This window comes from Notothenia coriiceps, unplaced genomic scaffold, assembly GCF_000735185.1.
Source record: "Notothenia coriiceps isolate Sejong01 unplaced genomic scaffold, NC01 NC01_scaffold00001443, whole genome shotgun sequence".
NCBI lineage: Eukaryota > Metazoa > Chordata > Actinopteri > Perciformes > Nototheniidae > Notothenia > Notothenia coriiceps.
In genome coordinates this window covers 215,768-230,490 of record NW_011334144.1, presented here as the reverse complement: position 1 = coordinate 230,490, position 14,723 = coordinate 215,768, and the positions used below count along the sequence as shown (strand labels likewise).

Genomic DNA, 14,723 nt, shown 5'->3' with positions numbered 1-14,723 from the left:
ACTACAAATCAGCCCACACGTGAGGAATCCCAATTGCTCAATTAAGTGTTTGGGATTGGGGAAAATTGCACGGGAATCTGGGGTGGGGACAGTAGAGGGGAGTGGATAAAAAAGGAGGGGAAGAGTGGATTGGTGTTGGGGAAAAAACCTGGCGAGCTATGTGCGTAAAGGGATTCCGTGAGAACCCAGTGTATCTTTACTAGAATCACATTCGTGTGCCTTTCTCTGCAAACACTCGGTTCTTATTGGTCGGCGGAGGAATAGTAAAACGGCAATGCGCTCATGCAGGCCCATAGCAGGGACGACGCTGATATTGCGGGGGCTTGTGCGCACGGCTGTGCTAAGTGCGCTGTACTGATGACACAAGAGCAGGAAAAGGGGGTGGGGACATTCATAAATGATGTTGCACTATATTGTTAAATTGAAAGCTGGGCACATTTAATTTTAAGAAACTTGACTAGGGAGGGCCCTGCGCCCCTCCTCGGGCCTCCGCGCAATATGGGAATGACACGTACTACTATCCACATGACGGCATCCATCTTCTCCAACTAGAGTGGAGCCATGCCCTCCCTGATCCACAACTCAAAGTCCAATTGCAGGACCGATTTTCTCGAGGCCACACAAAATAAATCAAGGGGGGTTTCTTTGGGCGAGATGAGTGCTTTCCCCCCCCCCCATTTGTTTTATCCAACTTTCAGACCGTTTGGCACAACGAGGAGGCGTTGGCCATGCGGGCCGAATGCACATGGCGAATCCTCTCGGCTATACCTCCGGCATGGATCTGCATTCACTGAGAGAGGGAGGGGTCTACTACACCAAAGTGCCCCTAGCGTCCTATGTAACGTAACGCACAGCCCAATTCAATAACGTGGGAATCCGTGTAAGAAATAGTACACTAGTGTTCATAAAATCTTTTGTAAATCTCAGGCGAAGGCCGATAGATTACGCATAGGTCACTCCGCAAGAAAAGTGCCACATGATAAATGTGCAGCTGAATCCGTACCTGTTGATGACAGAAATGTCGTTACGCTGTCCAAGCAAAACTGCCTTCAATTTTGCAACACCAAGAACCACAAAAAGAAAATAAGCTTACAATTTCGTGTTAATCAAATCTTCCGAATTAAAGATCTGGCGTAGGCTTTTTACAGTATCTATCTATGTTTTTATCTTCACTCGAAGCCAGTTTAAAAGGTACACAAATACAACTAGGGCAGTCTGATACAACCGTCTTTCAAAAAAATATTTGCTTTAATGGTTAGTTTCGAGGTTGCATTTATGCTGTTTAACTGACTTGATACTCAAGGTGGACAACATGTTAAAAATACTTCTTAGTGCAATGTGGCCCTACTTCAACTGCACTAAAAATGTAGTTGCCAAAATATCAGTTAAGTGGAATCAGCACCTCTGACTTTTATACACTTCATGAAGGTAGAATGTATTGCACAGTTGTTGTAAAGGACTGCATTAGATTCAGATTTGCGAACTGAGTTTATATTTGTACTTATACTTAGATCATTATGTGAACTCAATCCAAACATCTTCAGACTAAGGCTTTAGGCTACATAACAGTTTAGGTATGCTTAACACACAGAGCACGTGACAGTATCATTTATGAGGTGTATCATCATGTGTGTGTATAATTTAGTTCCTATAATTAGAGTTATCACAAATTAGTCATTAATGGCAAATCAAGAACTACATTGGAATTGTAGCCAGAAAGAAACTAAAAACTATATTATCATATTAGTTTTTTCTGGTATTCATTGCAACCTACATATATCATTTGCTAACAGAGGTGGGAGAAGTACTCAGATCTTAATAAGTATAGCCTGCAAGTAGAAGTACCAGAGTGTAGGAGTACTCTGTTACAAGTAAAAGTCCTGCATTCAAAATGTTACTAAAGAAAGTATTATCATCACAATATGCTTAAAGTAAAAAATACTCATTATGCAATTAGCCCTTTTCAGAATAATATCATATGTTTTGATTATAAATATTGATGTATTATCAAAGCAAGGTGCAGCTAGTTTTAATCACTTTGTATACTGCAGGTTGGCTTGTGAATTTACTCCAGGTGTAACCAACATATTATATAACTGTTGATTATATTTCACATCATTAATACAAATCTGTAAAGTAACTAAATATATTAAATAAACGTAGTTGAATACAAGTACACAATATACCTCTGAATTCTATCAAAAATGTTACTTAAAAGTAGAGTACCTGAGTAAATGTATACACCACTGTTTGCTAAGTAATTTACTTTTGAACAGTTGGAGTCTGAAATGTAAACTGTATTTCACCAAGAAAAGAAAGTGATGTGAAGTTTAGGTGGGAGTAACCTTCCCTGGAGCCCTGCAATTGCCCCTGCAAAGAGCTATGCTTTGAGCTGAAATGATAGTACTGTGTCCCTGCAGTGTTTGCTAATGAATAGGCCTAGGTGTGCATGCTCGTGTAAGGCAGGTTACAAAAGGAGTGTTGGTTTAGTGGGCCCTTCAGCCTCTAGCTCAGGCTGGGTCCATGGCTGTCTCAGTTGGTTTACTCCTCTGCTTCTGATCAAACACACAACGCTCTCTGATTGGTCGGACAGGCTGACCAATCAGAGCGCTGCAGCCCCGCTCCGTACTACTGCTGCTGGCTCGGCCTCAACGCGCTCATTCATTGGCTCCTCCGCGCGACTATTCTATATGAATCAGCGCGCCAATTATGCGTTACTCCCCATGTTTCCTCTGCTGGGCTTTGTCATATGCCTTAAAGATACAACGAAACGCGAAGCAGCAGCCAATTCGGCAGGACTTCCATAACTCTTTTCAACAAGTTTAGGCTGTGTTTACATACAGGCTCTGCCCCATAAATAGGTTAAATGATAATGGAGTAAAAGACTGTTTTAAATTCAGCATTAAGTTCCCTTCTTACTTTTAATCATGTAGTATTTCACCTACAGGAGAGTTTCTTAATAACTTCTAACTGAATGTTTAGATCCATATCCTTTTTGCATTGACCCATAGGTTTGTAATAAACATGGACGCTTTCCGTCGACCTAGATAGGCGCATACCGTTTTTTATAACCTGGTTTATCTGGCTTTAATGGTATTCACTGCAAATCGAATAACGAATCGCACAGCAGGAACTGTGTCTGCATACTGCCCCTGTGTGCTGCAAACAGCACCTTATAGATGCATTTGTACAGTATATAACTTGAGACAGCAGTCATGTGAGTGCTCGCCTGACTGTGTCGGTTTAAATGAATTGATGCATGGCTGCAGTCTGTCCGTGTGTGTGTGTGTGTGTGTGTGTGTGTGTGTGTGTGTGTGTGTGTGTGTGTGTGTGTGTGTGTGTGTGTGTGTGTGTAGGCTCTGCAGGGGGAGAAGTGAATGTATCGCTGAGGAATGTACAGAAAGTCTCCCCGCCCCCAGTTTCAGGACTCCTCGCTATAGACAAATTCCATAGGGGCAAACTGACACAAAGTTTCAGACTAGACTACATCCTATGTGGGAAGATTACTGTGCAGGAAAAAGAACTAACAACATCGATCTGGTTAAACATAGTCTAGGGAATTTCTTGAAGGGAAGGAGAAGGGGAGGTAGGATTGTTTAAGTAAAACGCATTGCCCAACTTTAAGCTGCTGGCCTCATTCCAAGAGATAGTATACGTCGCCAAGCGCAAGGCTCTTTCACAAAAACCTTTAGGCTCATTCAATGGATTCTGTTTTCCGGTGAGATTGCTTTATTTCGTATTTATTGCTAGGCGATTCTAATCTATAACAATGTTGTTTTTTTTCACTTGAGTTGAAAGCATTAAATCCTCTGAATGACCGCTTCGGACAGAGTCAGGGAACACAGTGGTGAACGCCATGTTGAGGAGAATCTGGAGCCTCTACAGGAACATTTAGGCTACTGATAGAAACAAGGTTCTTATCGATGTAAATGTAAGGTTTTTTCTTATGTCCAGACATGTGTTTCCTATTTAACTCAAGGAGTTTCATTCAGGCTCCAAAACACCAAAAATAGGATGTGTTTTCTTCACAGATTCTCCTGTGTGATGACACCCTTCATCTCATTAGAAAATGGCGGTTTGTGCCCCCTCAAAAACACATGCCAAGGAAGATTCATTTTTAACAGTAAACAACGAGTTAATAAAAACTGCTGGAGTATAGAAATTGTACACATTTTAAAGCCAAAATCTTTTCTATTTTTAAAGAATAATTCAAGTGGAGGAAATGTAGTATTTTCTCGTCACGTGTACTTAGATTTTTCAAACAAAAGTCAAATCCTGGAAATTCTTATGAGAAAGTAGACTTAATCTTTATCAAGAGTAACAGGAAATATTATTTAAATTAGTGGATATTATAAAGGCAATTATTGGAGTCTTTTCTTTTTTCCAAACAACTCTAAAAAGCTATTAATAGCAGGCAAACATGTACCGTCATGCCATTGTTTGGTTCCACTAGTGGCAAAATCTCCCCCTATTTTTTTAAGTCAAACATATTTGTTTAATTACAAGTAATTTAATTCAACTCTGCACACACTGCATTCGACATGCTGCAGTGTGTAAAATGAACAGATTTACATTTTGATTCGTCTTTATTTGACATTATTTTAACAAACATATATTTTTGTGATAAACATCTGTTGAATTTTGGTTTTTTTGGATCTAGAAATGACTGCATTTGAATAGTTTTTGAGCATTTGTTGAAATTAACACCACATGTTGAGGCAATGTAAAAATACTGATGAGAAAGTGGGTGTTTTCACACACAGTCACATGAATATTTGCAGATGTAGTCACACATTGCATCTATATCATACTGAATGCATGCATGTATCTGTATTACATGAATAATTCCCTTCATGGCTGCTGTTGTTAGCACTTTAATTGATTAATTACACTGTGATGTTTGTTGAGAAAAGGCTCTTGAAACAACTCAAAAAGAGAAACATGATCTGTTGTGCTTTAAGGTTTTACACCTGTAATTTTACCTAGATTATGTTTATTGCAAAAATAAAATGCTGGAATGAATAACTATATATATATATATATATATATATTGTCTAAAGTGGATTTCTTTGGCATGTATTTGTTTTAAATACAGCTTGTATTTACTGTATCTGAATCCTAGGGGTTAAGGAGATAATAAACCTGATGATTTTGCTAACTAATTCAGTGAAGAAATACACATTACTTGATGTGGATTTAAAATGTTATGGCAATAAAATAGATTTTTTTTTGCCACCTGTTTTTCATTGTTTGTAATAAATTCAGAGTAAAACATTGTTAAGTTTCAAACTGTTTTTTTAATTGATACTGAAATATTGCATAGTATTCAAACACACCAGGCTCCAGTTAAAAAAGCATTAAAAACATCTTTCTTGAACAGTCAATAATTACTTCTTGGTTTACTTCAGACACATTCAAAAGAATCTTTAAAGACCAATGCACCAACTCTCCAACAAATGTCATTTTCGGAAAACATCCTCCACTGATTTATATCAAAAAATTAAGATTATCCTAAAATAAAATGATAAGAAGGACTCTGACTGGATAGGACTGGTAGGATAAATCATGTGCTGTTAATGTTTATTTTTTAAAGAGTAGCCTCATGTTTACTGCTCAGGACAACTCGGAGGTGGGGAATTCAAGCCTACAGCCCCTCCCGTCACCCTGTGTTCAAACCATGTAGAGAACATGAACATGCTGTTGCCTATTAACCTTCAGACATTGTCCTGTACGTTATGAGGGTTCCCTCTTTGTAAATATATGATGTAAAGATAGGTTGCACCTTGTGTGGACCTTTGGCACTCTAAAACCTCAACAGCACAACAACATGAGAACATGTATGGAGAACCGAAAAAAAAGATTGGAAGTGGGGTATTTTATAGAGAATCCCCATGGCCAGATTGCTACAAACATTTTGCTCATGTTCCTGTTTGTTAAAAATGTTTGTTTTCTTTGAACTGGAAAATAATGTCCTTTTTTCTACCTTCTTGAATGTTTCAGTGCACATTCTATAAGGGAGATGTTGCTTCATGCAAGCCCAATATCATCAAGCTACAAACCCATTCTGTCCCCTACTGGTCTTCCTGTTGGTAGATTGCCCCTGCCACGAAACTGTGCAATTTCAGCAAAGACATAAAAAAAAAGAAGAGATTTTTCACAACAACACCTCACAGGCAGCCATAAATTCAAAGGCATTTTTTTCAACCAGCCCCTCTTCTCTTCATGGAGAGCGGCTAAGAAGCGATTGCACAAGGCTCTAAATTAGTGGACTCAATTTTCATTAAACATTTGTACAGAGTGTAACAGAAATATCAGCTATTAAAATTCACTTAGAAGAAAAAGCTACGGTAAAAATTAGCCAGGTTGAAAACACATTTGACGAAGGCTTTGACTGTTGACTCTTTATTGAGAAAGACCTCACACTTTGACCCTTGTATCATTCCTCAAGAATGATCTTTGAGTCGGTGTGAATAAACCCATAACTGAGGGGCCCCATGACATGTCAGTGGTGAGTATCAACCCCATTTGAATGGAGGGTCTTATAATTGAGGTTAAGGTCTACAGATAAAGTGCCATCCATTCCTACAGCCAGGTTTACTTTTCTGATTAGCCACTCAGCTTTAAGATTCCTACTTTCAACTTTTGGGACACAAACTGATCAACTGTTGATGAAATCTGCATGGTTTTGTTAAGATGCAGAAACATCTAACAAAACGTTGTCTCATGTAACCTTTGGTGAATTGTTATCTTAGTATCGTAAAGCACACATTCAACTACTTAAGGGGTAGTTCTAGTATCTTCATTGTCACATGAATGTAAGGAAATAACTTAGTTGTTCCTGTAAACAAATACTCAGCAACACTCCAGACCTAACACATTTAATAAAAGTTGGTGTTCTAACATGTGAACTTTGAATCTTATGTTAAGAAAGCCACCCAATAAAAGCTGGGTAAATGTCCTTCTTTGCATGTTTCATTGGTGTTACCTGAACAAGAAATACTCACACTTTGGAGAATCTCTTGCTAGCTCAGATTTTCATTGTGTGTGTATGTGTGTGAAGATAAACTTAAAATGCACAACATTGGTGTTATTCTGTAAAACTCAGCTTGTTTTCCCACTACACCCACTCAACTTAAAGCATCCACTCCCACCTTTATGACAGACCCTTCACTTTGATTTCATGCACGTTAAGTCAGAAAAACACAATGGAAACTTTGAAGATTTCGTATATCTGTATTTCCATACAAAAAAACAACAATAACAAATGCAATACATGATAATAAAACTCTGGAAAAACTCAAATGATGACTTCCTTGACCACACAAAAACAATGAGCAGAGAACCGACCACTGATGCTGGCAACACTTGATCTTACAGTCTGAGTCACATATACCGGTGAACTCACAAAGTACATGGCAACAAACAATAATCTGCTTTTTTACCGTCCAAAGATTGTTACACGTTAACTAACACCGGTTGTACAATTAAGTGTTACCATTCATTTATTTGACTAAGACCCAGTTTACTTTCCCCATCATGACAAGAACAGTCATCAGTGCAAGGAAGAAGGCTGTATCCTTGTAATTAAAGTGAAGTTGGAAGAAGGGATGCAAGCCTAAGAATAAAGCAAGAGTTGCAGAGTTCTTGGCTCACACTCAACATGGTTGCATCGAAACGTCTAACAAATTAAGACATCTAATGCATGTAAACAAGAACCATCTCAAACTTAACATTTCTGTTAATATAGACATGCTAATCCAAAAAATCCCCATAGAACATCCTGAGGAGTCACACACCATCAATTATTGGAGGGAAGAAGAGCGTTGAAGATGGACCTTAGTATCGCCCTGCAAAAAATAAATTAAAATGTTTTAGTCCAAGGACATGACGGATAAGATCAATATACTTTCATCAGGGATCAATATGCACACACCCGTTCGTATTTGAATATTAAGAGCAGTAAGACAAGCTTTGTGCATTTCTCTTTATACTCACGTGGGCTGTAGGAGCGAGACCGTGAGCGGGACCTGTATCGTTGGTAGTACGGTGATGGAGAGCGTCTGCGACTGCAATGACAATGTCATAAATTAACGTCAACGTAAAACTGGAACATTGTATTTGATCTCACAAATTTGCACTCTCCTGTACCTATAATCGTACTCTTCATATCTGTCGTAGCCACGTTCGTAGCCACGGTCATAATGCGAGTCTCTCCCTCTCCTGCTGCTGCCGCCGCCGCCGCCACCACCACCATCTCTACCTCCATCTCTACCACCTTCCCTACCACCTTCCCTACTGCCTCCTCCATCCCTACCACCACCTTCCCTCCCTCCTCCTCCACCACCACCACCACCACCGCTGCTGCTGCTGCCGCTGCCACCGTTGCTGTTCAAAGAAAGAAAAAGAAAAAAGGCATGACGTTTAGCTATCTTATCTCTTGAGAAACACAGCACCATGTCAAACTGATATGAATTGTAACAAATCACAAATTACTTTCAAGAAAGGATGCCAACAGGATACAGAAATTACAGGAGTGAACTATGACGGCAGAACATTTCGCCATTCCTGTTTTGTTTTCAATATCTTTATTGTCATGACACAAGGTAACCAGAGCTGCAGTAGTGTCTGCTGCAAATGGTGCATTACATCGAAGACGTATCCCATATTTACGAGGAATAAATAAGCAAAAAGGTAATGAAACAGCACACAATTAAAGCTTTATGAAGTCAAAACATATCTATAAAATACATGTGCAAAACCTCATTAGCAGCAGAAACGCCAGAAAATATGCCTTCTGTATTCGGGTGCTAACTCCTAATGGATCAAAACTACATGTATGGATCTTGTGGAGTTCACCCACTTAATAAACATTCATTTCCACCCACAAGGTTTTTAAGACATGACAAAGTGGACTCACTGAGTTGGCCGGCCCATGTAGATGCCTGGTGTGGGGGTGTGAGCACGTTTAGTAATGGAAAAGTCCACTCTGATGCGCCTCCCGTCCAGCTCCATGCCATTGGCTCGCTCCATCGCCTAAGGGATACAGGAAAAGGGAGGAGAAGTCAGAGATGTTATCACATTATTGTCAGCTTTTTGCTACATATCATTGATTCACAAAGGCCCCCCATTACATTTAGCTCCGAGAGGCATGACTGCAAGGGGAGGGAATTTGTAGCAAGGCAGACACCTAGTGGCGTACTTGTGCAATCACACAAATATAAAAAGATTTTTTTTATATTTGGACCCCTGTGTGACAATACTATAAACAAGACCAAACGGTGGCAATAGGCAATGAACAATACTTGGACTAGACTTTTAAATTACTTAATATTTATACTGCTTGTTTTCCGGATCTACAGCCATGACACTTTTTGGCTAAGCCATCTTATCAGTAAGATGTATAACACCAGATAAAAGCAATAAACCACTTTACAAGACAGAAAACAAATGAGGCACAGGACCAGGGATGAAGATTATAATGCATTTAAGTGAAAAACTAATCCACAAACATTCCCCACACCTCTTTGGAATCATCGATTCGCTCGTAGTATACGAAGGCGAAGCCTCGGGAGCGTCCTGTGCGCTGGTCGTAAACCACGTTGACCCCCGCCAGAGGGCCGTGGCGTGAAAACACCTCCCGCAGGTCCCGCTCTGTGGTGTAGAGGCTCAGGCCAAACACCCCCAAACATTTGCTGGGGTCAGGGTTCGCCTGGAAGAGTCAACAAGAGGGTAGGAGTTGACAACATTGTGGTTTATTGCATCTACTTCATCTTATGATTTGAGTAAGAAATCCATTCCTTGATTTAGTATGAAAAACATTCTTTTTCATGCAGACAGCAGTATTGTGTGCATTGGATCCACTCGACACAATTCTGTAAAATAATATATTTTAGAGCTTAAGCAAAAATAATAATATTGCACCAAGAGAATATTATGGATGTATTAACACAGACCTAAAAATACTGCTAATAGGTAGCTTCAGATCGGTTTTTTCACGGCACATTATGAGTACAACTACTGTAGTTAGACATTTTTACAACTGGATACCAACATTTTCCCCTTCAAACATCTCCAGATGTCCCTTAAAAGGAATAGTTGGATGTTATAAAATGGGGTTAAATTAGTACATGTTAAGATGAAAGTCCAAGAAAGAGTTTGGACAAACACCTACTCAAGAGCAAATCAATGTACTGTAGGGACAGCGGCAAAAGTATTCTAGCCACCTAAAAAATAATCAGTTGTTTGTTTATTTAGACTGCTTTACCTGGCCGTCAGAGACCTTTCTGATTGGTGGATAGAATACGTTTCGCTTACCCCATCGTCAAAAGGAGTACATTGTTTATACTCTGTGCAGTAACTCCGGTGTTATTCTCCACACTGTTGGCGTGCAAACCATCATCTGTGGGTTAAACACTGACAATGGATAAGTCGCTCGTAAATCCCCACTTCAAAACATCTGAACTATTACCTTTCAAAAAGGATGCCCCAGGAAGAATCAAACATGTCCAAAACCTTTTTACTTGTCCATTGTTTACTTTGCAAATCTCACTTAATTCCCGCTTTGTATTATCACAAGAAAAGCTGCAGTGCACTATAAACATTGTTGATATTACACCAACTGAGGTTTAACATGCGTCTTACAATGTCCCGCCCTGATTTATTACTAAACATCAAGGTTGATTGAAGTGTAAAATGTTATCAAAACAGAATTCATCTTGGATTTCCCCTCAGCAGTTGGATAAAACCTATTTAAGATTAGTTGCAAAATATCAGTTATGAGAACATTTACGATAGCAACTTCATTGAACACATTTAGTACATTATGTTTATCAATTCACATGTTGCTAGCTATTGAAAAATGAAGAAACCCATGCATGGCTTATGCCTGAAATACAAATAATCAAAGCTGTTTGTGATCTACATTAGGCACCTCGCCCCACAAACAAACATCACATTGCCCAACATATATCAGAATGTCTAAATACCCTAACATCTCCATCTGCGCCTTGAGTGGCTGCTTCTTTTGGGAAGTCATGGCTCTGTTGATATAATGACAGGAAAATAAGGGTTATTACATGTGTGGTTTCCCAAAGCATTAACCACAATCATCAGGGGAAAACACACTCGCATGAAAGGAATGACAAATGTACTGGCTTTTGATTTTGAACGGTTACTTAAAATCATATAATCCTTGTAATTATGTTCAATAAATCAACTTAAAGCCATATTGAAAATGACTTAAGTTAGATAATCCTCATAAACACACAAAAACATTTGCTTAAACTCCATTAAACATACTGGAGTCCCTCTACCTTACATTTTATAAAGAGACAAAAGCAACGTGGTGAGAGTCGGTTCTTTCTTCCTGTCCAATTGTCAGGCTTTGTTCTTCACTTCTCTACGATGGGAGTGAGCTAGACATGTATTCAACATGAACAGTCCTATATGGTCCCATCTCTACTTGCAGGTACGATATCTTTCATAATAAAAGCCTCTCTTAACAAAACATTTGGAGCCTGACACATCGTGTATTGACCCTTTAAGTAACAGGTCCTAGAAGATATGGTCATACCCTCACTAATTAAGATGTGGAGTAGACATATGTCCACAACTAGCGGGCTGCAGATGAAAATGAGCTACATCTTCTCTTTGCTGAGATTAATGTATGTGTATGCTAGTCCTTGTTGAAATAAATACACAATAATACAAAAATAAAAGTGTTCAAAATGTCAGTGTTTACATCTGGTAAATGTGTCTGAGCATGAAAAAGTGATGTCTGTTTCTCTTCCTAGATTTCAATGTACCCTGCCCACTTCAGATCATGTCACATGTACCTTGCTGCCAGATGGACGCCGCCTGCTGGAATTGGGGGAAGCGCTGGGGCTCTTCTTGCGGCGGTACTCTTGGCTGTAGGAGCGAGAGCGGGATTTCCTCCGGTTGGAATAGGACCGAGAGCGTGAGCGGCGGTTTGAGTGCCGCCTCGAACGAGACCTGAAACGGAAGAAACAAATGAGGAGAGGTGTAAAAGTATGTTGTAATATATAGGAGCATATTTCAGCCAGTAATGAGCATTTATTCGTTTTATATAAATGTGATCACAGTATCACAAGGGATCTCATGAAATATCAACGTACCTAGATTTTGACCGAGAGCGGGATCTGGACTCGGAGCGCTTGGCGGCCCGGGCGGGGCTGTGGGAGCGGGACCTGCTGCCCGACTTGGCCCTAGCCGGACTCCCACGATCCGATTTAGACGGGGAGCGTGACCCCTGTAGCGATAGCAGAATGTCAACCACTTTTTCGTGGATAAAAACATGTATTTCTTAACATAGAAAAGCAAATAAGCACAGAGAAGTGTGGTAGAGTATGTTGGACACATACAGTACACCTGTCTAAATCGCACAGCTTATGTACTGCGGAGAAAAGGGTTAGTAATCTTAGATTTCCAATTAAAATATATTTGGCTTGTGGCCCATTGTTAACCATTAAAGAAAAGTAAATGACTGGTCTATTTGCATGTCCACCTGGGCAATCAAGCGATAAATAAGACATGCATTTTCAAATTAAAAAAGGAAGCATAGTAAAGAGAAGACAGGTTGACACAAACAGTATATTTACTTAACCTAGGGACACATTCATTCTTCCAGATTCTTTACACCCTTCTCCCTTTTCTCAGGATTTCTATCCTTCTTCGTTCTTCTTTTTTCAGTTTTCTGATTCCAGGTCTGTTTTTCATCTCTTCCACCCAAACTGTAACCAGTTTCATTTTAGCCATTATACTGCAAGCGCCCATATCTGACACCATTCTTCCGTCACATTTTCTCCCTTTCCACTTCTATGTTCTGCTCTGTACATGTTTTCATTAGCCTTCTTTTATCTTGAATTTTTTCTTCATCATTCTTGGATAAAACTCTTCAAATCCTTCACGATCAATAACCTTAATGAAAAAAGAACATTCAATAAAATTAAGATCATAGGTTTGAGAATAGTTTAAATGAAATAAAAAAAAGGAACACTGAATGCAGTACAATTACATTGTTGCTACATTAAGTTGAAATATTCCAGAAATCAAGTAAATGAGAAAAGAAACAATGTAAGCTAAATGATTACAAGTAAAAAGCTCAGATAATGAATAATAGCGAAGTTTCCATTTGCTAAATTAGAGCAAGAAAGCAGGGAAGGAAGAGATGCTTAGGACTAAAGTTACCTCATATATAATGTATTAATAGATCAGGACAAACACATATTTCATTTTCCTGAGTGCAGTGATGTGAAGAAACTAACTTAATGTATTATACTTAAGTACATTTTGAGAGACTCCTACTTGTGTTGTTTGAATGTTTTACTACTTTGTACTTCTACCCCACAACACTTCAGAGGTAAATAGTGTACTTGTACTCCATAACAATTAGTTATATTATCTTTGGTTACTTTGCAGATTTGGTTTGATGATGTAACCCTAACCAAATCTATCTCAAGAAAAACAAATATACAGGTTGCCATATTCAGTACATTAATCGCTGCAGCCGTGATATTTGAATATGAGTACTTCGTCGTGGATAACTCGTATTTAAAATTGTATAGGCAAAGGATATAGGTGCGATATATTTTACTCACATGGTAACCAATGGGAGAAGTTGCAAATACCTAGAGGTGGGAAGTAACTAAGTACATTTACTCGAGTACACATTTGAGATAATTTAACTTTACTTGAGTATTTCCATTGTATGCTACTTTGTACTCCTGCTCCAATAACTAGACTAACTCTTAAAGTCACAATGACCAAATTATTTAAAAAGTTTACAAAAAGTAAATCAGAACTTTCTCTACTACAATAAAATGCTTCTTGATGCAAAAATATCATCTAGAAACCTCTCATTTATAAATACACTTGTATACTAACATGAAGGCAATTGTTCTGCACAATGATTACATTTACTTGTTATACCGTAAATACAAATAGCTGATAGTAATTTTACTTAAGATTTTTGAATCCAGGCCTTTTACTTGTAATGAAGTTATTTGACAATAAGGTACTTTTACTCGAGTAAAGTATCTGAATATTTCTTCCACCAATAAAAATACAAAAAGGTCTAACCACGTTTATTTTAAGCTAACGACAACTAGCATGCTAGCGAGCATTGCAGGAGGCTGTTTGGAGCCTTTTACCTAGCAGACGTTTCAGAATACTTTGTTAATGTTAAACCACAACACGTATTTGCCTTTCAGGTAACGCTAACCTAAATAAAAAAAGTGTAATACCCTAAGCTATTAAGTTAGCTGTTACATTAGCTCCATTAGTGGTTGCTAATCGACAGCCACACGGAAGGAACAGGAAGAAAAGAAAGACAGATATTTTTGTACCATTCGATGTGATTACTTACCCGTCCCTCGTAGTTTCCATCCTCAGTATCACTCATTGTTCAGTTTGTAGCTAAAGCAAGTGAGTACTTTGATAGCAGCACTGAGGTACAACACAATGATTTATTGTGGCCGCTTATTAGCTAGAAGATGGCGCGGGACCTCGGTAGTATGTTTATGTACCGCAGAATCCAACGTCACTTCCTGTCTCGTCTCCCGCGTCCCCTTGATGCAAAAACAAGGTACTTAAACCTTTTCAACATTGCCAGCGGTGGAAGTAGCAACACTACATTATACAAATAAACCAATTAAAATGAAGTCTTCCACTACATATAATAGAGAATGACCTATTCAGTAGGATAT

General features: G+C 38.8%; 1 protein-coding gene across 1 annotated transcript; it reads right to left on the bottom strand.

Annotated features, from left to right (window-relative positions):
- Positions 1 to 7,217: 7,217 nt before the first annotated feature.
- On the bottom strand, positions 7,218 to 14,551 carry tra2a (transformer 2 alpha homolog). Its single transcript, XM_010789159.1, has 9 exons — positions 14,384 to 14,551; positions 12,135 to 12,268; positions 11,835 to 11,991; positions 10,986 to 11,039; positions 9,521 to 9,709; positions 8,918 to 9,033; positions 8,149 to 8,385; positions 7,996 to 8,066; positions 7,218 to 7,847 (listed from the first exon to the last, which is right to left on the bottom strand). Exons 1-9 carry the CDS (start codon positions 14,417 to 14,419, stop codon positions 7,837 to 7,839), a joined length of 1,005 nt encoding a protein of 334 aa, XP_010787461.1. The 5' UTR covers positions 14,420 to 14,551; the 3' UTR covers positions 7,218 to 7,836.
- Between the last annotated feature and the right edge of the window lie 172 nt (positions 14,552 to 14,723).

Coding starts and splice junctions, on each gene's coding strand:
- tra2a (XM_010789159.1), bottom strand. CDS start 14,419: ATGAGTGATACTGAGGATGGAAACTACGAGGGACGG. Junction 11,992..12,134: donor CGCTCTCGGTCAAAATCTAG/GTACGTTGATAT, acceptor CTTCCGTTTCAG/GTCTCGTTCGAGGCGGCACT. Junction 9,710..10,985: donor GCGCAGATGGAGATGTTAGG/GTATTTAGACAT, acceptor TGACTCTTCCAG/GCGAACCCTGACCCCAGCAA.